The following is a 23,691-nucleotide window of genomic DNA, read 5'->3' on the forward strand; positions in this document are numbered from 1 at the left end:
GTTCCACACAGGGCCACCTTAAAATGGGAGACAGAGCATAGAAAAGGCAGGTCAGTAAGCAACATGTGACAATTCACCCACTTTGCTCTTCAGCCAGTTGTCTTTGGTTACTCTTTCGCTTGTATAGACCATCCAGAGGCTTTAGCACCTTCTCCTTGGGCCACTCTCTCCAAACTGAGGCAGAGATCCTATCTTTATGATGACCTCCATTAGGTAATCATTGACTGCAGCTGTGGGTGGTTCCATGTCTGGAGGGTGAGCAGGTAGAAGTACTCATGATTGATGACTTTTCCTAGCCGGGGCCTGCTTCTCTGGTTTGGGGTTTCTCCTTCCCACATTGGCTTGCCACACATTCCCCCCCTCAGCTCCAGGCTATTACCAGGAGCGACTGACCAAAGGCACTCCTCCCTCCGTGACAGGGCATCCACATTTCCTTGCAACTTTCCGCCCCGATGCTCTACTCTGAAGCAGAAGTCCTGTAGATCCAGGAACCAACGTGTGACACGAGCATTAGAGTCCCTTGCAGTAGACATCCATTTCAGAGGAGCATGGTCTGTAATAAGGGTGAATTCTCTACCCAGCAGGTAATATCTCAGCTTTTTGAGAGCCCACCTGATTGCCAAACATTCTTTCTCAACTGTGGAATAATTGCGTTCATGTTTGAGTAACTTACGGCTGATGAACGTAATGGGATGTTCCTCTCCATTTCTTTGCTGTGAAAGGACTGCTCCCAAGCCCGTCTCTGAGGCATCAGTTCGGACAATGAAAGGTTGTAGGAAGTCTGGAGTTATCAACACTGGGTTCTCAGCTAGGGCCTGCTTAAGAGAGGAAAAGGCCTGTTCTACTTCAGTAGACCAGACGACATGATGAGGTAGGTGGTTTTTGGTCAAGTCATGCAATGGACCTGCCAGTGTTGCAAAGTTTGGGATAAACTGACGGTAATATCCAACCAGACCCAGGAATGTTTTTACCTGTTTCTTTGTTACCGGTTTTGGCCACTTGGAGATGGTGTCGGTCTTTTTCCTCTGCGGTCGAACATTACCACGTCCAATGGTGAACCCAAGATATTCTGCCTCTTCCAATCCTAATTTGCATTTGGTTGGGTTGGCCGTAAGGCCTGCCTCCTGGAGGGCGTTCAATAAAGCCCGCAATCTGCTCAGGTGGGAAGTCCAGTCAGCACTGTGAACCACAATGTCGTCAAGGTAGGCAGCAGCATACTCCTGATGGGGCCGAAGGATCTTATCCATCATTCTTTGGAAGGTTGGCGGTGCCCCGTGGACCCCAAACGGTAGAACCCGGTATTGAAATAACCCATCAGGAGTAGAAAATGCTGTTTTTTCCTTGGCCTGGTCAGTTAAGGGGACCTGCCAGTACCCCTTAGTCAGGTCCAGGGTGGATACAAAGCGGGCTGGCCCCAGGCGCTCAATGAGCTCATCCACTCTGGGCACTGGATAAGCATCAAATTGGGAGATTTCATTCAATTTTCTAAAATCATTACAAAATCTTACACTGCCATCAGGCTTGGGGACTAAAACAATAGGGCTCGACCACTCACTGTTGGATTCTTCAATGATGTTCAGGGCCAGCATCTTCCTTACTTCCTCACGAATAGCCTCCCTCTGAGCTTCTGGGATGCGATAGGGCTTCAGTCTCACTTTCCTCCCAGGTTCTGTGACTTTGTCATGGTAGACCACTGTAGTTCGTCCTGGTAGTAAGGAGAATACATCTGAATATTGGCTTACCATCTCCCGAAGGTCTTGTTTCTGGGTTGGGCTCAGGTGTGCTCCCATTTCCACTTCCACAGGTTCCTGGGAGCAAACTTGGGATGACAGTGTGGACAGCAAACATTGCTCTGGCTCATACCATTTCTTGAGTAAATTTATGTGATAAATCTGGTGGACCCGGCGCCGACCGATCTGTCTAATCTTATAGTTCACCGGGCCCACACGTTCAACAACCTCATACGGCCCATGCCACTTGGCAAGAAACTTGCATTCCTGTGTAGGAACCAACACCATCACCTTTTCTCCTGGTTGAAACTCTCTCAGCTGAGCCCCTCTGTTGTAGACTCGTGCCTGGGCCTCTTGTGCCTGTTTCATGTGCTCTCGAACAATTGGCCATACCTGGGTCATCCGTTGGTGCATCTGTTCCACATGTTCCACTACAGAGCGATGTGGCGACGGTTGATTCTCCCAGACCTCTTTGGCAATATCCATTATCCCTCTTGGCCTTCGCCCATAGAGGAGTTCGAATGGGGGAAATCCAGTGGAACTCTGGGGCACTTCCCTTATGGAGAACAGCACATAAGGCAATAACTGATCCCAGTTTTTCCCATCCACCTCAATCACTTTTCTCAACATTTGCTTTAAGGTCTGATTAAACCTCTCTACCAAACCGTCTGTCTGAGGATGATACACAGAGGTACGAATCTGGCTCACCTTCAGGAGTTTACACATCTCTTTCATGACTTTGGACATGAAGCAGGTACCCTGGTCTGTTAGAATCTCTTCCACAATGCCCACTCGGCTGAAAAGCATGAATGTCTCTCTGGCCACTGCTTTAGCGGTTGCTGCTCGTAGAGGTATGGCCTCTGGATATCGAGTAGCATAATCCAGGATTACCAAAATGTATCGATGCCCCCGGCTGGATTTGGGCAGTGGTCCCATGATGTCCATTGCTATTCTGTGAAAAGGAGTCTCAATAATGGGTAAAGGAACCAATGGGTTGCGATAGTTTACCTTGGGGCTGGTTTTCTGGCACGTTGCACACTGTCTGCAGTACTCTTCAACTATGCAACGGTCCAGCACAATCCTTTCCACCACTGAGGGGCCTTCCCCTGTAGTGAGCCAGGCTTTTGTCAGTCGGATCAGTGTGGCGATTTGAGGTCTAACTGGCTGGGTTGGATCAAAAGTCCATGCGTGAAAACGTTGGGCACGAGCAGGGAGGCTATGCCCATAGTGAGACAAGATGGCCTGCTTTAACTTCACATAATCAGCTGCATCTTTAACAGGTAGATCCTGACAGGCTCTTTGGGCTTCCCCTGTCAAAAAAGGTGCCAATAAGGTGCCCCAGTCTTCTTCAGGCCATTTCTCTCTGACGGCAGTTCTCTCGAATACCTCCAAATAAGCTTCAACATCATCATCTGGAGTCTGCTTAGTAAGGACCCTCCCTGGGTCTAAGGTGGCCCTGGTTTTGGATAGGACTTGACACATCGTGGTAACTGCCTCCCGGAGGGCACCGATCTCCTCCCTCTGTTTGGCATGGCTAATCATCAAGGCATTCATGGCAGCTTCCATTCTGTCCTTATCTGTGTATCCTTTTGTGGCCACTTAAGTGCTGACCTCTATGCCCGCATTCTCCACCATATGTGGGCTCCTAGGGTGAAATTAGGTTTTAGTTGCCACTAAACAAAACCACAAGAAAGGCAGATGGAGAGTTAACCAAACAGAGGCGTTTATTCAGCCAAAAATACTGAGGGTCCAAAAAGAAATCTAAATGGAAACTTAAGTTCTTCCCAGTCTGGGGTATCTTCGTTGTTGGTGTTCACTATGTCCGTTCCACACAGGGCCACCTTAAAATGGGAGACAGAGCATAGAAAAGGCAGGTCAGTAAGCAACATGTGACAATTCACCCACTTTGCTCTTCAGCCAGTTGTCTTCGGTTACTCTTTCGCTTGTATAGACCATCCAGAGGCTTTAGCACCTTCTCCTTGGGCCACTCTCTCCAAACTGAGGCAGAGATCCTATCTTTATGATGACCTCCATTAGGTAATCATTGACTGCAGCTGTGGGTGGTTCCATGTCTGGAGGGTGAGCAGGTGGAAGTACTCATGATTGATGACTTTTCCTAGCCGGGGCCTGCTCAATAATATATATATACACATACATACATACATACATACATACATACACACACACACACAAACACACACACACACTCTCTCTCTCTCTCTCTCTCTCTCTCACCACACACACGTGTGTGTATATATATATATATATATATGTATGTATGTATGTATATATATATATATATATATATATATATATATATATATATATATATATATATATGGGTCTAGTGATATCTTGTCAAGCGAACCAGTATCAACACAAAATGTTAACGTTTTGCCATCACCAAATTTCTGATTTAACCTCTGTTCTCTTTTACAGAGAAAGGTACAGAAAGGTTCCAATAATTCTCTGTTGTGCAGATGGATAATGCATTTGGCACAGGTGAAGAGACATACACTTTCCTAGACAGAACAGAGAGTGCTTTTGGAAAAACTGACTGGCTGGCTATATCACAGAGTAGAAATCCAGAAGTGTTATGACCGACCTGTTTGAGTAAGTGGAAGAAATCTACTTTCATGAGTGCAGAGCCCAGGCAGTATCTCTCTGCAGATCGGTGCATCTTCCAGTGCATTAACCTTCTGACAGCAAAGCTGTGTGAGCCGCTGTCTGGTGGACCTTTGTGAATCTGATGCTCTATGCCCTTTATATTACAGAGAATGCAGAGTGATGGACAAACACATTCCCTCTAAACCTTCTAAATAAAATGTGAGTGCATGCTTGAATACATGGTTTATGAGAACAAAAATATGTGTAATTACATGGGTATTACAAGATAAACAAAACCAATTGGCTTTAAAAAAATAAACATTAAAAAAATTCCAATTGTTTTCTTTGAGGGGTATGGTTAGGGTTAGAGGATATAAATAACAGGTCATACATTATAAACAACTAATATGCATATGGACAATCCCCATAAACCCTAAATACACATATGTGTGTGTGTGTAAGAGAATGGGTTTTATGTCTCATCTTGAAATTATCTTTTCGAAGCATTTTCTCCTCATCAAAAGTAATGAAAGCCGAATCACTTGAAAAGTCAATGGATTTTAGCTGTGGAGAAATTCTATCCTTGGCAGATGAACCTTAGATGAAATCACAGAGAAAATATGAGGCAGTGCTGCCGCACCCACCACAGTGCAATGAGACCATTTTCAGGAGGGAGAAATAACTGAACTGTCTGTAACACATGCAATATAATAAACCCTGTATTGTTACGTCATCAGTTTTAATTACAAGCATGAAATCAAAAAATGACACACGCAATTACATCAATATTTATGAGTGTATTTTTCTTCAGAACAAAGTCACACAAATACATTAACTGTCATATGTTATATACATTTCTAATCTATAGAAATCACCGTATGGACTTTACATTGAAAATAGAATAGATTATTCTAAGCAGCATTTGATGTTTGTCAAACATACAACATACATTTCCATTTTTAAAGATAAAATATCTACAAGGGCTCCTTACAAAAATACATATTGATCATTGTAGCACAAGAACATTCAAGGGTTTATCTAAACACATATTATTCGGCTTCCAATTAAACACAATACTTTAAAGTCAACTTCTTTAATGTGAAAACAATAGCAAAATAATCTTTTCTATTTTTGAAGGACCTTGATTGTTGCTTAAGATTTCTATCAGAAGTCATTTTTCAGTGACATTTGTGAAGACGTTAAAAGAAATGCACAAATGTGTCACTGAGTACTGGAGGGGAAAATATAAAACTCTGAGAAATTAGGTAGTTTTGTTCCATGCACAGAAATTCAAGCCTTATTTTTGCCACATGGCCTCTGTTGTAAGTATAATAAGAAAAACTGTTTTTAGAATGTATCCCATGTGGTCAGATGATGTAGAGTGTCTTTGGTGTAATATGACTAGATTAACATACTTTAAAGAAACCTGTGCATGTGGTCAAGCAAATGCTTTAATTCTATTTTGCAAGAATAAACTATGAATACCTTCTTTTACTTGTCATTTCTTTCTTTGGACTACTTGATTCAGGATTTACTAACATAAAATTGTATTCTGACATAAAACAGGCAAGCATTACTCAATTCAATACAGCAGTCATGAACATTATACCCATTTACTATAATTTTTTGGGGGGAAAGCTAGAGAATTACAAATTGTGAGAAAGTTTTTAAATCATTGCCTGTCAACCATAAACCAAAATAATGACACGATGATCATAAAGCTCAATTATTTTCTCAATTAGGATGCCAGGGAAGTGATGACACTGTAAAACCTCTACTCAGTGTGTTTAGCCAAGTTAACTTCACCTTTATTTTTAAAAAATGAGGCACATGTGCAAAGACATCACCAAAACCATCAAAAGAAAAGGCATTTGTGTGAGCACAGAGGTATGGCCTATAATAAATAAAATCCCTTAAGTGGGCAAAATCAAAAACAGACCAACTTAAAACCCTTAAGGGATGTTGCAGGCTCTGAACAAGCCCAAAGCTTTAAACATCAGGATACTTAGAATATTAAATCACTATATACAAACATTCTGTCATCATTTACTCATCCTCATGTTTTTCAAAACCTGTATGGACCTTGTTCCTTCTGTGAAACACAAAAGGAAAAAATCTTTGAAAACACCTCTTTATAAATCTTTATAAAACAGCCATCCACAGAAGCTCTTCAAAAAATGATGTATGGGAAAAGGCACTGAGATTTTTATATCATGTGACATTTTTATTTTTTATTTTTCAAAGGGAGATACCATCATATGCAAATTGCTGAAGGCTCTTGTCACTTTGGTAAATAAACCACAACATGGGAAGATAAATAAATCACAAATTCCTGTGGCACATGGTAAGTGTCACAAGCTTCAGTGCACTAACTGTTCCCAATAAAGAGAGCTAAAGTAATCAAAAAGAAGAGATGGATAGAGTATTTCTTTAGAAATGGACAAGCCCATTCAGTTCACTGTCTGTTGATCGGCTGAAATTAGTGCAGGATATTTCAACCTAGCCAAAGTCAATGCGTGGTCGATATTCAAGTACCATTGGGTAGCCCTGGAAAAAACAGACATGTTGTAGATTAGTGTAAAATGTAAATTTTCCAGTACAGCATGCAAGTTTTAAATACGTAAATGACATGGTTTGTATCTACAGATTTTGCAGTTTTTGCAGTTTGTATCTACAGATTTTGCAGTTTTTGCAGGCTGTTAATGTGCTTTTCTATAGATTAAGGTCATTAGGTCTTTTAGTGTTTTTATTTTTTTTATGTTTTACTTAATATGTCATTAAAAACAACAATTATCATCCAGTTTTTCAGAAACTAAGCATTTCCAAATTTTTTTTTGGAAAGTACTATTCAGAAATCATAGAAAGCGTCTCCCGGTTATGCATGTAGCCATGGTTCCCCAAGAGAATGAGACTCTGTGTTGCAACACTATGGAAATGCAATCAGCATGACCACGCACTGAATCATGTGTGTAATCAGACCAATGGATGAGCAAGACGTCACAGGCGGCTGACGTAGAGACGAGGAAGCTATAAAAACACGTGTGGTGAAAACGGTGTCAGCTTTGAGGAATGAAGCACGCGCTCGCAGGGATGCCGAAAGTATGGCACCGAGAAACAGTGTCTCGTTCCCTCTGGGAACCATGGTTACGAAAAGCCTTCAGCTACTTCCGTACATTTGAAGCTGCACTTGAAAAACATGGCGGCAGGTAGCGGCAGAGTGGCAGGTACTGTCTTACCTCCCCTAAACCATACTGGGAGACCGCCAGGTTACCATAAAATACGACATGAAACTTGGGCTCTTCTGCGATATAAAAACTTTGTTAAAATCAATACATCCTTACGCCATGTTACCTTGCTGTTGCACCTGCTTTTTTTGATGAGCACACAAATGCGGTGGAGCTGGTGTTCTACCTCTGAACGTGCGCTTATGGACTCGCCTGGAAAACTCGCTGTCGGCCTGCCGGTGGATTCATGGAGCCAGTATATCCTATACTCAAGTGTTCTGGATGATGGTCGAGCGAGGCGTGTGCAAAGTGAGCTGCATGGACACTCTACAACATTTGTGTCAACAAAGCGAGGCCCAGCCATCGTGCTTTGCGCATTTCTCCTTTTGTGCGGGGATGTCCACACAAATCCCAGACCGAGGTCTTTGGACATTTGCCAATCAGCTGATCCTGACATCTCTAGATCGGCGAAGTGTGCTGCTTCTACTGGCATGGGAATTCGAGGTAATCCTCCAATAAACTACATCAAGCCTTTTAGCAATGTTGGCCAAATGACGATAACATCGTTCCTGGACAGATCTCCAACACTCACCACACAAACTACATCGTACCTTAAACAGCAGCAGATGAAATTGTTCCAGACTGTAAATCATGCGAGTGTGTTGTGGGGCGCAAAAACGAAGCCAAAAGTCATTTTTGGTGGACATCTGAATGTACGTAGTATTATCTCAAAAACCGAACAACTTGAACATCTACTGACGGACTCAAACATCGATTACTTATGCCTTACAGAGACTTGGTTAACCCCAACAACCCCTTTATCTGTTTTTAATATTCCAGGGTATAATGTTTATAGACGGGACAGAAGGAACGGGAAAGGGGGCGGAGTCTTGATCTATGTGAAAGACAGCATTCAATGTCAGCAAATAGTCTTTCCGGAAAACAATTTGGAATGCGTGGGGGTAAAACTTACGCTATCCCCCGAAATGTATTTTGCTGTCTTTGCAGTCTACCGTCCTCCAACTGCCACAAATGAATTTTATGATTGCCTAAATGTTATACTTAAACAATATGGGAAGATGGAAGTTATTCTTTTGGGTGATTTTAACTTAAACTGGAAAGATAAAACACGTAGGAAAAAGCTTAAAGATATTGCCGAAACTTTTCAGATGACACAGATGATACATAAGCCCACAAGAATAACAAAATCTTCCCAAACGCTTTTAGACTTAATTTTCACAAATAAACCAGACAGAATTAGAAAGATTTATAACCTCATCACTGGGTTATCAGATCATAATCTTACTCTGGTCTCTAGAAAATTATCAAAAACACGTTTTAAAAATCAGAACTCAATGAATGGGAAATCCATGCCTTTTATTGCTTCAAAAGGACATGGCCCTCATTGAAAATGAAATAAAGCAAATAAACTGGCATGACACCATTGGTAGTTTGCCCTGTGAGCCAGCCTGTGCTGATTTAATGTCGACCATTAAAGGCATTATATTAAAGTACACCAGGAAAAGGGGCAAGAAAACAAATAAAAAATATAATCTACCCTGGTTTAACATAAATCTCTGGGAGTTAATGAAAAAACGGGATGCTTCTCTGAAAAAGTTTTTAAAATCAAAATTAAATACTGATCATCTAATTTTTAAAAGTTTACGGAATAAAATCACACAACAACTTAGAAAGGCTAGAGCAAATTTTTTCCTCAATGTTATTAGTGAAGCAAAAGGAAACTCTAAAAAGTTATGGAAGAGCATTGACAAATTACTTGGAAGGGAAAAATCAGCAAATAAACATTTAAAACTCATGGTGGATGGCTCTATCCAGGATGATGATAAGATTATTGCGGAATGTTTTAATGATTATTTTATAAATTCGGTACGAGAAATGAGTCTAAGTTCACCAAAAATTCAACTCACACAAGCTTTAACCTGTAATGATTCTGCTTTTAAGTTTTCCCTAATCAACACAGAGAAAGTTGAAAATGTAATCTCACTTCTATCTAATAGTAAAGCTAAAAATATATATGGTTGTGATACAGCTTTTCTAAAACAACACAAGACATCTATTATGATACCTCTAGTGATGATTATAAATAAGTCATTTAACGAAAATATTTTTCCCAGTGTATTTAAGCCTGCCATTGTCACCCCTGTTCATAAATCTGGGGATACTCAAGTGGTCTCTAATTATCGACCCATCAGTATTCTCCCAGCTGCATCAAAGGTAATCGAAAAGGTTGTGGCAGAACAACTTAAAGCACATCTAGACTCTAAGTCCTTTTTCCATCCTATGCAGTTTGGTTTCAGAAAAAAACTTTCCACTGAAACTGCATGTTGCTACTTCCTTGAGGAGATTAAAACTAGCTTAGATCAAGGAGGAGTGGTGGGAGCTGTCTTCTTAGATTTACTCAAAGCCTTTGATACAGTTAACCATGAGGTACTGATACACAAATTGGCCAAATACGACATTTCCACTAACGTCATCGTCAATCATACTTGATAAATCGAAAGCAATGTGTGCAAATAAATGGCAAATTGTCTACGTCTCTTGTCTCTACTATGGGAGTACCACAGGGGTCAATTCTAGGGTCACTGTTGTTTTGCTTATATATTAATGACCTGCCTTCAGTCTGCAAGGGCATAAATATTGTTATGTACGCTGATGATACAGTATTATATACCCATGGGAGAAGTGCAACAGACGTAGCCAAAAAATTATCAAGTGTCATGAGCAAGGTTAGCCACTGGTTACATGACTCATGTCTTACATTAAATGTGGAAAAAACTGTAACTATGTTTTTTACAAACCGGTTCATACTTAAAACTTATCCGGAAATTTTAGTAAACGGCCAACTTATAAAACATGTAGATAAATTTAAATATTTGGGGGTAACTCTAGATTCCACACTTAGTTTTAAAGGTCATGTTAAGAACTTGTGTAACAAATTGCAATTTAATTTAGTAAATTTTAGATATATAAGAAACTCCCTCACCACTGAAGCATCCAGTACTTATTTAAATTCAATGATCAACCCCCACTTTTTGTACTGCATTACATCCTGGTCTCAGGCATGTAAAACAGTCATACAACCTTTAGAATCTTTGTATAAAAACTGTCTCAAGATCCATGATAAAAAAACACGTTATTATCATCACTGTCAAATACTCATCAAATATGATATACTTAGCTTTGATAATCTAATAAAACACTCAAACTTGACTTTGCTACATAAAATCATATATAGTGCTACTGCTCCCCCTCTGAAAAAGTTTGTGACACTCTGCTCCGAAAAAACAGTGCGAACAACTAGAAGTGTCACAAGGGGGGAGTGTAGCATCCCACAATGTAAAACACAATTTAGGAGCTCCTCCTTCTCATGTGTGGCCATGAGGCAGTGGAATACTCTTCCCACGGGACATATATTGTGCACAGATTCTCACACTTTCTCATGACGGACAAAGAGTTGGTTGCTAAGTAAGCAAGTTTGCACTCATCTTTGAGATAGTATACCTGTGTGTGTGTGTGTGTTTGTGGGGGAGGGGTTGTGTTTAAGTGTGTTCTGTTATTTACAAACATGTTTGTCTGTAATCTCAATGGACATAATTTTATCCATAATTCTGTGAAATTTAAAATTGTTATTTTTTTAATTTGTCATACCTGCCCAGGGACTACAGGTGGAAATTAGCAATTGTTGTTATAACCTGGCCCAAGACATATTCTCTTGTTTAACAAGTTTAATGTTTATTTGTGCATTGTCCCTGTTTCAAATAAAATAATTTCCATTCCATGGGTAACCTGGAGACATTCCTCTTCAGGAACTTGAGCTGTGTCAAAATGCTATGGGAATGAGTATTTCCAAGCTGCCAGACTTACAAATCCCTGCCTAGTGTGGAAGAGCACAACTAGGATGAGAGAACAGAAGAGCCAGGAGTGGCTTGCATATCTAGGCCATAGAACCTGATGAACATAAGGGTCATGGACCAACCCACAGCGTTGCAGATGTCCTGCATAGAAATACCTGCCAGAAAGACCTTGGAGGCCTCCACACTTCTTGTTGAGTAAGCCTTTACCCCCGGCCAGAGGATTAGAGGACTTAGAGCAATGTGAATGGCATCCACTATCCACCAACTATGGGTCTGCTTAGTAGCAGGAAGACGTCTCTTAGGGGGACCATAGCAAACCAGAAATTTGATCCCCAACTCTCTTAAGAGAAGAAATCACCAGAAGGAGGGTAGTCTTTATAGTGAGATGGCGGTCAGAAATCTCCTCAATAGGTTCGATGGGAGGCCTACAGAGAGCTTCTAACACCACAGCCAGGTCCCATGGGGACATAATGCTATAAACACAGCCAGCATCTCCAGGCAGTTGATGTGCCATGTGAAATGGTGACCACTCCACAGACCACGGGCCGAGCAGCCAATCATGACCACTCCACAACCAGTGAGGGATGCATGCATCGCTAGCATTATGTGGTGACAAGGAGCTCCGAATACCAGGCCCTGAGAAAATAACCAATGTTTCCTCCACATGTCTAAGGCATGTAGGCATCACTGCATGACTTTGAGCCTGCAGAGCATGTTTCCCCTCTGGGAGAACCCTTTGGTCTTGAGCCACCACTGTAGGGGTCTCATCTACAGCAGGCCAAATGGTATCACATTGGACGCAGCTGCCATCAGACACAGCAGTCTCTGAAACTGCTTGACAGTGAGTGACTGGCCTTTTCTCACTCTAATTACTGCAGTGGGGATCGACTTGATCTAAACACGGGACAGACGTGTCTGTATCGTGGTCAAATACCACACTACGCCCAAATAAGTGGTCCTCTGTAATGTCACATTTTTCTAGGCGTTTAATCTAAACATTAGCTCTTTCACATGAACGAGAATGACATCTCAATGGCAAACCTATGGTCTATATAATTTAGTATATAGCCATAGCAGCATCAACATACTTTGTAAAAGTGCAGGGTCATGCACCCTCATGCAGCTCTTTAAGCAGGTCAGCTTGTTACACCTGTAACACGACCATTGTGTGCAGACACACACCAGCCTGACCTACAGAGTACCCCTTGCCCACCAGAGTGTGTTTGATCAACCTGGGGCATCACTCGTAACTGCGGCCACTCAACCTCACCACATTGCCATAATAATCAGAAGCGGGGATGAAGAGGTGGACCAAGAATGATTGAGTGAGTGAAGTGAGTGAGTGAGTGAGTGAAGTGACATTCAGCCAAGTATGGTGACCCATACTCAGAATTTGTGCTCTGCATTTAACCCATCCGAAATGCACACAGTGAACACACACACTGTGAGCACACACCCGGAGCAGTGGGCAGCCATTTATGCTGCGGCGCCCGGGGAGCAGTTGGGGGTTCGATGCCTTGCTCAAGGGCACCTAAGTCATGGTATTGAAGGTGGAGAGAGAGCTGTTCATGCACTACCCCCACCCACAATTCCTGCCGGCCCGAGACTAGAACTCACAACCCTTCTATTGGGAGTCCAACCCTCTAACCATTAGGCCACGACTCCCCTAAATGGTCTCATCCACGACCTCGACACCTCAATGTGGAAGTCAGGGGTAAAAGGCAGGCTCTGGTGTGGAGGTGGTCGACTAGTCTGCAGAAAGCGCTCATCTGATTTGCAATTCTGCAGTTCAGCCTGCTTCTCGGTGGGCCACTCAATGTTTAACTTGGCCAAAGCACCAGTAACCACCTCCAACAGCCAATCATACTAGTGTGATGCCCTCCACGTCAACCTCCCCGGAGGAAGAAATGCGGAGCGTCGAGCCCGCTCCTCGGGGGGAAGTAACCGTAGTGCTGGCTTCTGATCCCAGAGAGGGGCGCTGGATCTGGCAGGTGAGGAAGAAGATAGGGATATATCCGTCTCCCTTCCCTCCACCAGATCCAGATGTGAACCCCACGAGTAAAGCCGCCATTCCACCTTTGGCGGAAGCAGGACCAGCACAGCAGGGAACGCAGGTGAAGGCTCCCTCCATTAAGAGAGCATTCCAGGAGATGCAGGAGAAGCAGCTCGCAATGCAAAGCTGACTATGTATGCTCTGCTCTCAAGCAGACAATGCACAGACTGTGTGTATCCCCACCCGAAATGTAATGCGGGCAGGGAGGAACACACAGCCTATAACGCTGCCTTCTCTCACTCAAATGCCTCATGATTTGAAGAAGCTTTAGACATACTGGAGCTTATTTTCAGAATGAAAAACAACAATAAATAAGACTGATAACAGTATTATGAGTGACACACAAACAGAGCACTTGCTAAATAACAGAAAGCTGATGCTGGTTTCACCGCACATGCAGTTTTTTTATGCTTCCTGGTCTCTACGTCACCTGCCTGTGACCTCTTGCCCATCCATTAGTCTGATTACACACGTGATTATGGGAATGCCTTCAGCGTGACCACGCTCTTAGTGTTTCGACGCAGCTCAAGTTCCTGGAGGGCAAACTGTATTTAACCTTTTTTACAAAGAAATTAACTACTCATCCTACAAATCATTGCAAATCATGTGCCTGAATCAAAATCTCTAAAATGTCAAAAATTTCTACATAAGTTAAAAGACGTTACGAGAAGGAGAAGTCAGCTCTTTCAAGGTAGTTCAGGCTTTTACAGTAACCTAATTTCTAAAGCATGTGTACGCACAAATTTGATCTCAGAGTGTGTGTACACTTAAAGCCACGGGAACGTTCATATTTATAAACACAGTCTTTGTGTGGAAAAGTTCTTAGTGCCATGTCAGGTTCTGAGCAGGTGTAAGCACTTTTTTGTGTTTCAAATTGGAGTACTGCAGGTATTTGGAAATATAAACAGCAGCTATGATAATAACAATAATAATAATAATAATAATAATAATAATAATAATTATTATTATTATTATTATTATTATATATTATATTATATTATATTATTGTTTTGTTTAAAATGAAAATGTTTATTATTAAATGTAATCTTTGGGGCAATGGAAATTTTAAAACTATTGAAGATATTATGTGGTTTAAAAAAAAAACATGGTGAAATCTTTAGGTATGAGGACAGAGTACAGACCCCCAGTGGGGTTTCTGTAACGCTCTTCACCACTACAGTGATTCCATACTCCATGACAGCCTCGTGTGAATGTAACAATCATAATGATAGAATAAACTGCATGCCAAACTGAGAAGGGCAGTGTGGGACCTCATTGCTTTAAATTGTAAATACGATAAAAAACTAAGACACACAACTTAGAACCTGCTTTGAGTAACAGGGTCTACTGCATTGCTCATTCCAGTGAAAAAGATGAGAGGATTTACATTTCACACATGAGAAGAGAGGAGAGGAGGAGATACTGGCATTCTAATGGCTTACATTTTCTCCCCGAAGCCTCCAGCGGGTCATGTAGATGAATTCCATGGTGTGGTCTTTACCCATGATCTCACCATTGCATAGAACATCTAGCTGCAGAAAAAGTTAGTGACTGTGAAAAGCAATTCCGTTGTATGGTGGACCAAAACAGCCAAGCAAAGAAGCAAACAAACAAAAGATAAACAGCAGAAACATGATCAACTTGAGAATATAGATACTAATTGCTAAAACACATGTAATGAAGTAAAGACACGTTTGAGTCCCAGAAGAGCATATTTCATTTGAACTGTTCCTGTATGCAAAGGTCTTGGGTTTGATTACTAGGGAACACGCGTACTAATAGAAATAAGTATTTGCACTGTAAGCTTTGCATAAACGTTTCTGCAAAATGCATAATGAAAGACATGTGAAATATAAACAAAATGGATAGGCAATATGTAATATCCACCAAATCATGGCACCTTTTTTTGCTTCCAAGAAAAATGGTCAACTACGTAGACTAAAGATATTCAGGTCTTACCTCATAAGAACTGGGAAGCTTTAACTTCAGACTTAAAAACTTCTTGATTGTTCCAACAGTCACTCTTGTTGAGCAGCGAATAAATTTTTTCATTAAGCCCTGGAAAACAAGGCAAAATGACAAATTCCAAAATGCGACCCCATCAAAATATTAGAATGATTTCTGAATGATAATGTGACACTGAAGACTAAAGTAATTGTTGATGAAAACTCAGCTTTGCCATCACAAAAATAAATGACACTTTATAATACATCAAAACAGTTTTTACTGTAATAATATTTCATAGTATTACTAGAATTATTAGCAAACAAGGAGATAATGGCAATGTGGGAATGGATGGAAAAGATTGAGCTTTGGACCGACATCTATTGATACCAGGCTTTAGAAAAAGAATAAGGATCTGTTTCAACTTTAATCTTAAAATGTCAATCACAAGGATCATGAGTGGAAAATCTGATCCTGGATCACCTTTCCTTTAGAAGGGATGAGGTGGCAAGACCAACACAGAAAGAAGATAAAAGAAGCAGAAGACATGGAGTGGCACACATGAAGTATGTTAGTATGATAAGAGGAGAAGAGATCATTAAAGTTGGCTAACCTTAACAATGTTCTCCCCCATCTGCCCATTGTTACGCAGGCAGTCTAGACAGATGGCTATCTGCGGGTCACTCCTGTGGTAGTCTCCATCACCTTTAACATCATCCTCTTCATCCACTCGGGCCTTCTTACGTAAAGGGCCATCCTCTGGAAAAAGATAAAACAGAGGTGCTCATGTTAAAGGACTTCATCAAAAGGCCTGAAATGCTGTTTGGTCTGCCTTTCACACAGATTTCTTAAATTTTAGAAATTTTAGAATTTATTGAACTAAATTGAATAAACATTACTACAAACTGAAAAATGACACTATTGTCTCCTGAAGAGCTGCTTAACAGCTGAAATTCAATTTATAACATAACTGATAAATTTTTCAACATTAAGTGTTAATTTGTTGTTTAATGTGTTACTAAAGTGAAACTGCTTTGACACAATCTGTATTATATAAAGCACTATATGAATAAATGTGACTTGACTTTTATTTATTTTTAGAAAGAAAGAAAGAAAGAAAGAAAGAAAGAAAGAAAGAAATATGTACCACATTATGTGCTCCTCTGACAAGCTGAACATTTCAGACTAATAGATATGCTAATGAAAAATAGCATCTGCATCTTTTCTCAGGCTTTCTTTTGTATGAAATAGATAATATTCAAAAACATGCTCTTGGGAAAATCACAAATGTGGTAATTATCTCATCATTAAGAACTGCTTTCAGCTGCAAACACTTTCAAGTTGCCTTGGAGACTCCAAGTATTATGAAAGCCATTCATTTTGGTTCATACATTGTGCACAAGAGCTGTAGATTCTGAAGATTGTTGTACACAAACAAAAAACTTATAGATTCCAACAAATCACACAAAACATATTTTAACTAAGGGGCATCCAGTAGTACATCTCCCAGCTGGCCAAAACAAATAGGGCCATGTAATTTTACTGCTGATATGAAATAGAAAAACAAATGAACAGCATTTCTTGTGTGTCTTCATCATCAATTATTTGACTCAATAGTTGTCTGTATGTTACAATTATTGATAAAGCACAATTATTTCCATTTTTTATAGTAAAAAAATGGTGTTTGTCTTAAAACACCAAATACAGTATCTAAATTTGGTCATATGAGTCAAGCTCAAGTCTTTCAGTTTAAAAATTTCAGCTCTTATCTTTACAGTTGTAACTGTACAAAATAGTTGTATGGAGTGGCTTTATTAGTTCTCTCTGGAGTCAAGGGAACAGAGTGACGCAGATACATCTATACTGATGACACACATCTTACTACCCACCACCTCTAAGTCAAGGTCACTGAAACAGAGTGTGGTAGATTCATATAAGCTATGAATACATTACTTGATAAGTAACAAAAGTGATACCAAGAGTCTGATGAAAGGAAATTAAATGCTGATACAGCAAAGTAAACTGGCCAATAGGAGTCACAGCCAAGAAAGCCTAATGTGTTGGATTAAAAGGATAGTTCAGGAAAAAATGAAACTTCTGTCATTATTTACTGACCCTTATGCTATTCCAAACCCAAATCACTTTCTCTCTTCTGTAAACCACAAAAGAAGATGTTATGTCAAATTTCCCTGATGCTTTTTTCCATAAAAAGAAAATTAATAGTGACCAGGAGCTGTCAAGCACCAAAAAGAAAAACAGGGAGCATAAACGTATCATAACACTAGTGTTCATATAACTTGTGTGCTCTCTTTCTTGCCTTTTGTAATTTTCAGAGCTTGTCATTTTCATGGTATCAATCACTTTCTTATGGAAAACAGTCAACATTCTGTTAAAATTCTCTCATTTTTCATTCAGGTTTGAAACGATAACAGAGTGAGTGCATTTCATTTTCAGGCAAACTATTCCTTTAAAATGGTGAACTTGTTAACATTGTTATCAGGTGAGTGCAGTTGTAGATCATTTCATTGTTTGAGTCATTTACCATCTAGACTTTCTTTCGATTTGTTTCTTCTCCAGAATTCAACCTCTTGCTGTTGTTCCTCTGGAAGAAAAAAAAAAGTGAATTAAATGCCAGTTAATTTGTATATGACGCAAGAGTTACTTCAAATGGCAAAATACATACTTTCTCTAAGACCAGGCACAAGTTTGAAAATGACTTCTTCTAGAGTGTTGTCCAGCCTTTGGAGAAAACAAATACAAAGAAATGTGAGGAACCAGAACAAGATGACAGCCATTCTAATGTCGCTGTCACATCTGTTAGCAGGTTCAGGCTAATTCTGCTCTAAGCTCTTATAATCATGTTATCATTCTATCTGGTGTCGGGATGGAGATGCATCACTGGTGTGGAGAGGCAATCCTGTCTCACAGCTGACACTATGGCTCCAGAAAACAGTCCAGCTGCTGCTTGGAATGCCTCCCAACCAGGATCAAATTCACTGCCACTCAGTGAGGCAAAAACAAGTCAACTGTGGACAACAAAAAATCTCTCAGATCTATTATGGAAAAACTATTAGACTGTGATCCAAATTTATTTAAAATCAAATAGATTAATCTCATTAATCCTTATCATGGCTTCCTGTATATTTTGTGCTCTACAATGCTACACTAAATCTGATCGCAGACCACTTCATGCAGGTTTGCTGTAGAGTATTTAACTTAGTAGTGGGATATTATGGATAACTGTGGTTTACCTTAACATCTCCAAGGGATTTGTTTCATGAACCTGGATACCACATCTTGGGCAATCATTGCTGTCCTCAAAATGCTGGACGATGCAGCTTTTACAAACTATCAAAAAAAGAAAAAAAAGAAGAAGAAATTATACTTAAATAACAGTAAAAATCTGTGAAACAGCTGTGGCTACCAGAACTTCACTGTAAAAAACAGTAGAAAACTTTTCTCATTGTTTTACAGTATTTGAAATATCTTATATTTTTACACATTTGCACTGTGCATAGCAAGGGAACTTCCTGATTATCAGTTACATTTTACTGTAACATTTGTACGGTTTCTTTCTGTTAAAATGTAAAAAAAAAAAAAATGTTTTCATTTCACAGATGATATTCCCTACATCTGCCAGAATGACCACAGGCTACAATTAAAATTAGGGGTGCATGATATATATCGGCCGATGATTAATGCATATCTTGTAAGTAAATCCGGTTATCCAATCAGCGTTAAAACTATCTGGTGTGTGATTTCACACAGAGCAGCTTATACTACACAGAGCCGTTGTTAACTGACAAGCTTCGTAAATCCAAGCTGATAATAAACTGGCTTTACTGACCAGATGTGCACTGATCATCGGCCGATATATATCGTGCATCCCTAATTAAAACCAAGTTTTACAAACTGGCGTTTAGATAAAAGTTTTGGTAAAACACCTATTATTTTCCACCAGCAAAACCATTGCAACAATCCTTACCCTATTGCTCTGTGAATACACATACAAAGCTGTCAACACACACAAATTATATCAAACTGATTTACTGATTTAGTGAGTGGGGGGAAAGCCACTGCTCAAAAATATTACATACACATACACATACACATACATACACACTGACAATAATACAAGACACAATCAGGTCATCACTGTGTGGAATAATCAGCTGCTGGTTACATAAATTGCAAACTAACTCCATCAAAAAAATATCTTTGTGAAAATAGCTTAATGTTGAGGATAATATCTGTTGTCATGGTGACTGCTCTAAAGAAGACAGTGATAATGTGTTGGTCATGTGTCGTAAAGGTGAGGGAGTTTTTACATCTGGTGTGCCGTACCAATATAATGCAAAAAGGAATGTAGGTCACATTCACCTGACAATAAAATGACAAATAATTAACACTAAATCCTGTTGTTCACATACTCTCTGTGGAAATACATATGTGCCTAATTAAGCATTATGAAATTACATTCATTAACAACAGCAGAAGTGGGATTTATCAGCTAAAATACATGCAACAAACACTGGTCTTAATCTTGTATCAGTGAAACAGTCAAGTGACAGGTAGGTATGCACTAAAATACAATAAAAATACAAATAAAATACAAGTTGATTGGACACATTGATTCATAAAACATTAAACATTTAACAATTACAGATAAGGAAAGTTATTTCTTTATTCTGCTACCCTAACTCTAAATTGATAATTACATTTTATTTATTTTTTCATTGCTGTCCATGACGCTATCAAAACAGATCATTTTTTGGTCAGAGCCCACGAAAACCACTCCTAAATCATCCTAAAAGTTTTCACAAAATGTTCATAGACACTGTAGATACTTACAGGTGTGCAGGCACTCTGTCACGGTGGTGGGCTTGATCAAGTACCCTTTACAGATATAACAGGTGATGAAATGGTTGAAGTCCCTCACCAGGTGTTTCCTATGTGATGTCATTGTCAAGTTACCAAAGGAGGGATGAAGGAAAAACAGATGGTGAAAGGATAAAGTGGAATGCAGTTTCAACCACTCTGTGGCTCAACTGCAGTATGCTGCTGAAGGGCCCCTGGCCTTCTCTTCCTTCATGACATCATGGGCAATTGAACATGTCTCTAAGACAGACCTGTGGATGTGGATATAACAATTAGTATTGTCAAATGATTAATTGTGATTAATATCATCCAAAATAAAAGTTTTTGTTTACATGATAAATGTGTGTGCAATTTGTATATTTATTATGTATATGTAAAAACAAAAAAATACATATATATTTAATATTTATATTCATATATATTTTTATGCATATATATATATATATATATATATATATATATATATATATATATAAACAAAAAAAATCTTAAATATATACATGCATGTGTGTATATTTATATATACAATTGGATGCGATTAATCGCAATCATTTGACAGTATAACAATTATTCTTTAACTATAGCAGAATTTTGAAATCACTGGATGCTTTATAATTATTATTTTTTTTTTTACTTTTATTGCTTTGTGAACATTATATCTTTGCGTGTAACATTAGCCAATAATCTTTGTTTGTTAAAGGTGCATTCAGTAAGGCTGTGTCTGAAATCATACTCTCTGAGTAGGGACTTCTTTTGAATTTCTTATTTAGTCACCGTTAAAAATCAGTGGTTCTCAATTCCAGTCCTGGCTGACACAAGGTCTATTCCAAACACTTTTACACACTTGAAGGGCACTTCTGGAAAGGGACACCATTTGAAGGAGTCCTACAAATGAAAGTGAACACCTCAACCCTCCATGAAAAGCCCTTTCACTAGTCTGATGGTCACACTGAAGAAAGTTATTTTATAATTTATTGTGATATGACCCAAGGTGGCAATAAATCAATTTTAAAGCTAGATATGGTGGGAGAGTTCGAGGTAATGTATAAAAAGAATAATTCAAGTTGTTTTGTTGTAATATTACACACATTTTTGTCATGCATTTCACATTAAGTTTAAATAAGTTTTATAAGTAAGAAATGTGTTTAAAAATAGTTATAAAATGTATTTATTTGTGACATATTAACAGCAACAATAAGACAACATTCCAGGTAAAGATAATGAGGAAATTACATTGTCTTTCAGCGCTCCTTTTGTAAAGAGCATTCAAAATGGCTCCAGTAGGACACACAAGTACCCTGCTCCCTCCAAAGTAGGCTCCCTCCAGAGTAAGTAGGGCATAGGAACAATTGCTTCCAATTGGAATTTGCACATACTCAATCCAGTTAATGGATTTTTTTTTTCTCTAATGAGCTGATGATCTGAATCAGGTATGTTAGACAGACAAGCAAAAAGTGCAGAGTAGTGGGTCACCAGGACCAGAATGGAGAGCCACTGTTCTATATAGTATGATTATTCACCATGTTGTCATTATCATAGTCATGTGACCTTCAGCCATAGTCAAGGGCGCTCTGGATGAGAACAATCATGGCCACCATATTGAAGGGTTATTCTAATTTGAAGGACTCAAAACTGGCCGCTTCAAAAGGCCCTTCAGAATTAAGGATTTGATCCCAAGATATTTTTTGTGCAGGTTTGCTTGTGCACCAAAATACAAAATACACTGTACTAGCTGTTGTTTATGCTCATTCTTATTCATGCCAAAAGAAAAAGTGGTTTTGGATTTTATATTGACACCTACTGGCCTACTTAAGTATGTTTATAAAAGCATAGGGAAGCTGTTTTCTTTTTAGGCCTGTTTTTCAGTATTTTTCTGTGTATTTTTCTACTGCTACTACTACTACTCATGACAGATTCATATAATGGTCATTACAGAATTCAGTCTTATATTTTCCTATAGTTTTGGTGATTTGTGCTAGTACATGGAAGGTGGCTACATGTTTTCCTTGATCTGCGGTATAAACTATTTGTTTGGACTTCATGCTCATTGTGTTTAGCTTGGTAGATCGTACATATACTGATCCTGACTCTGGGCCAGGGGTTCTCAACTCTGGCTGTAGACATCCACTTTCCTTGTAGAGTCCTCCAACCCTGATCAGACACACTTGAACAAGTTAATCAAGGTCTACCTTCGACATTAGTAGAGATACAGGCAGGCGAGTTTGATCAAGGCTGGAGCTAAACTCTGCATGTAAGTGGATCTCGAGAGCCGGGGCTGGGAATTCCTGCACTTCCATTGCATTCAATAAAGTAATATGTTGTGTTTGTTGTCATATTGTCTGGCTGTTTTTCTTAGATGTTTTTGTTTGTTTTGTTTAAAACACTTGCTGAAAGTGAATATTACTATAAGCCAAATTTATCGAGTTCATCTTTAATGTTTAAGAAACTTGAAATTACGTTTGATTGAGCGGTCTACAGGTGCATCATGACACATGCGCGTTAAGCCCCGCCCACGATCTTCAAAACGAAACCACTGGGTTAAAGTGCAGAGGCGCTTCGAAATGACATTTATAACTCATTCAGTAAATGCATAATCACTTTTGTCCTTACAAAAAATCATTCATAAAGTGTGGGACTCGTAATATTTGGTAGGCATCAGCCTACACAGAATTCGGGCCTGTTAACATAGCAATTTGTCGTATTTTCTATTAGTTTTTATAACCTTATGTTGCGATCAGACGTAAGTGTTGACAAACAGAGCCAATGCGGGTTTGTCATATAAAATCTATAAAACAAATGTCTTGGTTCTCATTAGCTACTTCGCTTATCGTGACATCAAGACGATATAATTGTTGTTGTTTTTTGTCAAAACTATTCGGCCATCGTCTGTGTCATTCTATGCGTCATCTTCCTGTAAAACCCTGCGCAGCGTTTACCTCGATAACAAATAACGAGCGATCACTCGTTTTAACTTGCTGCCATTTGTACAAGTGTCACTTTCCGTAAACGAGAGGCGAGTGTTTTATCGCTCACCCCTGCGCACTAAATAATCAGCTATACCCTGACATCTAGTATGCTACAGAGACACAGACATGCTGACGAACTTGATATGACACGAGACCGCATTCCCATCCCACTCGAAACTTTACGATGAAGGGAGAGCGTAAAAACTACACACAGCTGCAGTCAGACAGTAACGACCATCTCTTACCTTGTACACATCATGGGTCCATGTTGATGATGCGTTTTGATTTTTATAAACAGACTTGAACGAATTTGGGATGTTGAAAGTGATGGTTGTAATAGCGGCTCAGAATACGGAACTGCTTTCATTTGAGATGATATGGGGAAGGGGGCGGAGGACTTTCCAGTTCTTGTTT

At 39.5% G+C, this 23,691-nt stretch overlaps 1 protein-coding gene across 1 annotated transcript; it reads right to left on the reverse strand.

The window, feature by feature from the left end:
• Positions 1 to 5,119: 5,119 nt before the first annotated feature.
• On the reverse strand, positions 5,120 to 23,691 carry pcgf5b (polycomb group ring finger 5b). The gene is made up of 9 exons (XM_052611113.1): positions 23,523 to 23,691; positions 20,285 to 20,562; positions 18,685 to 18,781; positions 18,117 to 18,172; positions 17,976 to 18,035; positions 16,047 to 16,192; positions 15,449 to 15,547; positions 14,932 to 15,021; positions 5,120 to 6,884 (listed from the first exon to the last, which is right to left on the reverse strand). The coding sequence occupies exons 2-9, from the start codon at positions 20,394 to 20,396 to the stop codon at positions 6,837 to 6,839; spliced, it is 708 nt and encodes a 235-aa protein (XP_052467073.1). The 5' UTR covers positions 20,397 to 20,562; positions 23,523 to 23,691; the 3' UTR covers positions 5,120 to 6,836.

Source organism: Carassius gibelio, chromosome A12 (genome assembly GCF_023724105.1).
Source record: "Carassius gibelio isolate Cgi1373 ecotype wild population from Czech Republic chromosome A12, carGib1.2-hapl.c, whole genome shotgun sequence".
Lineage (NCBI taxonomy): Eukaryota > Metazoa > Chordata > Actinopteri > Cypriniformes > Cyprinidae > Carassius > Carassius gibelio.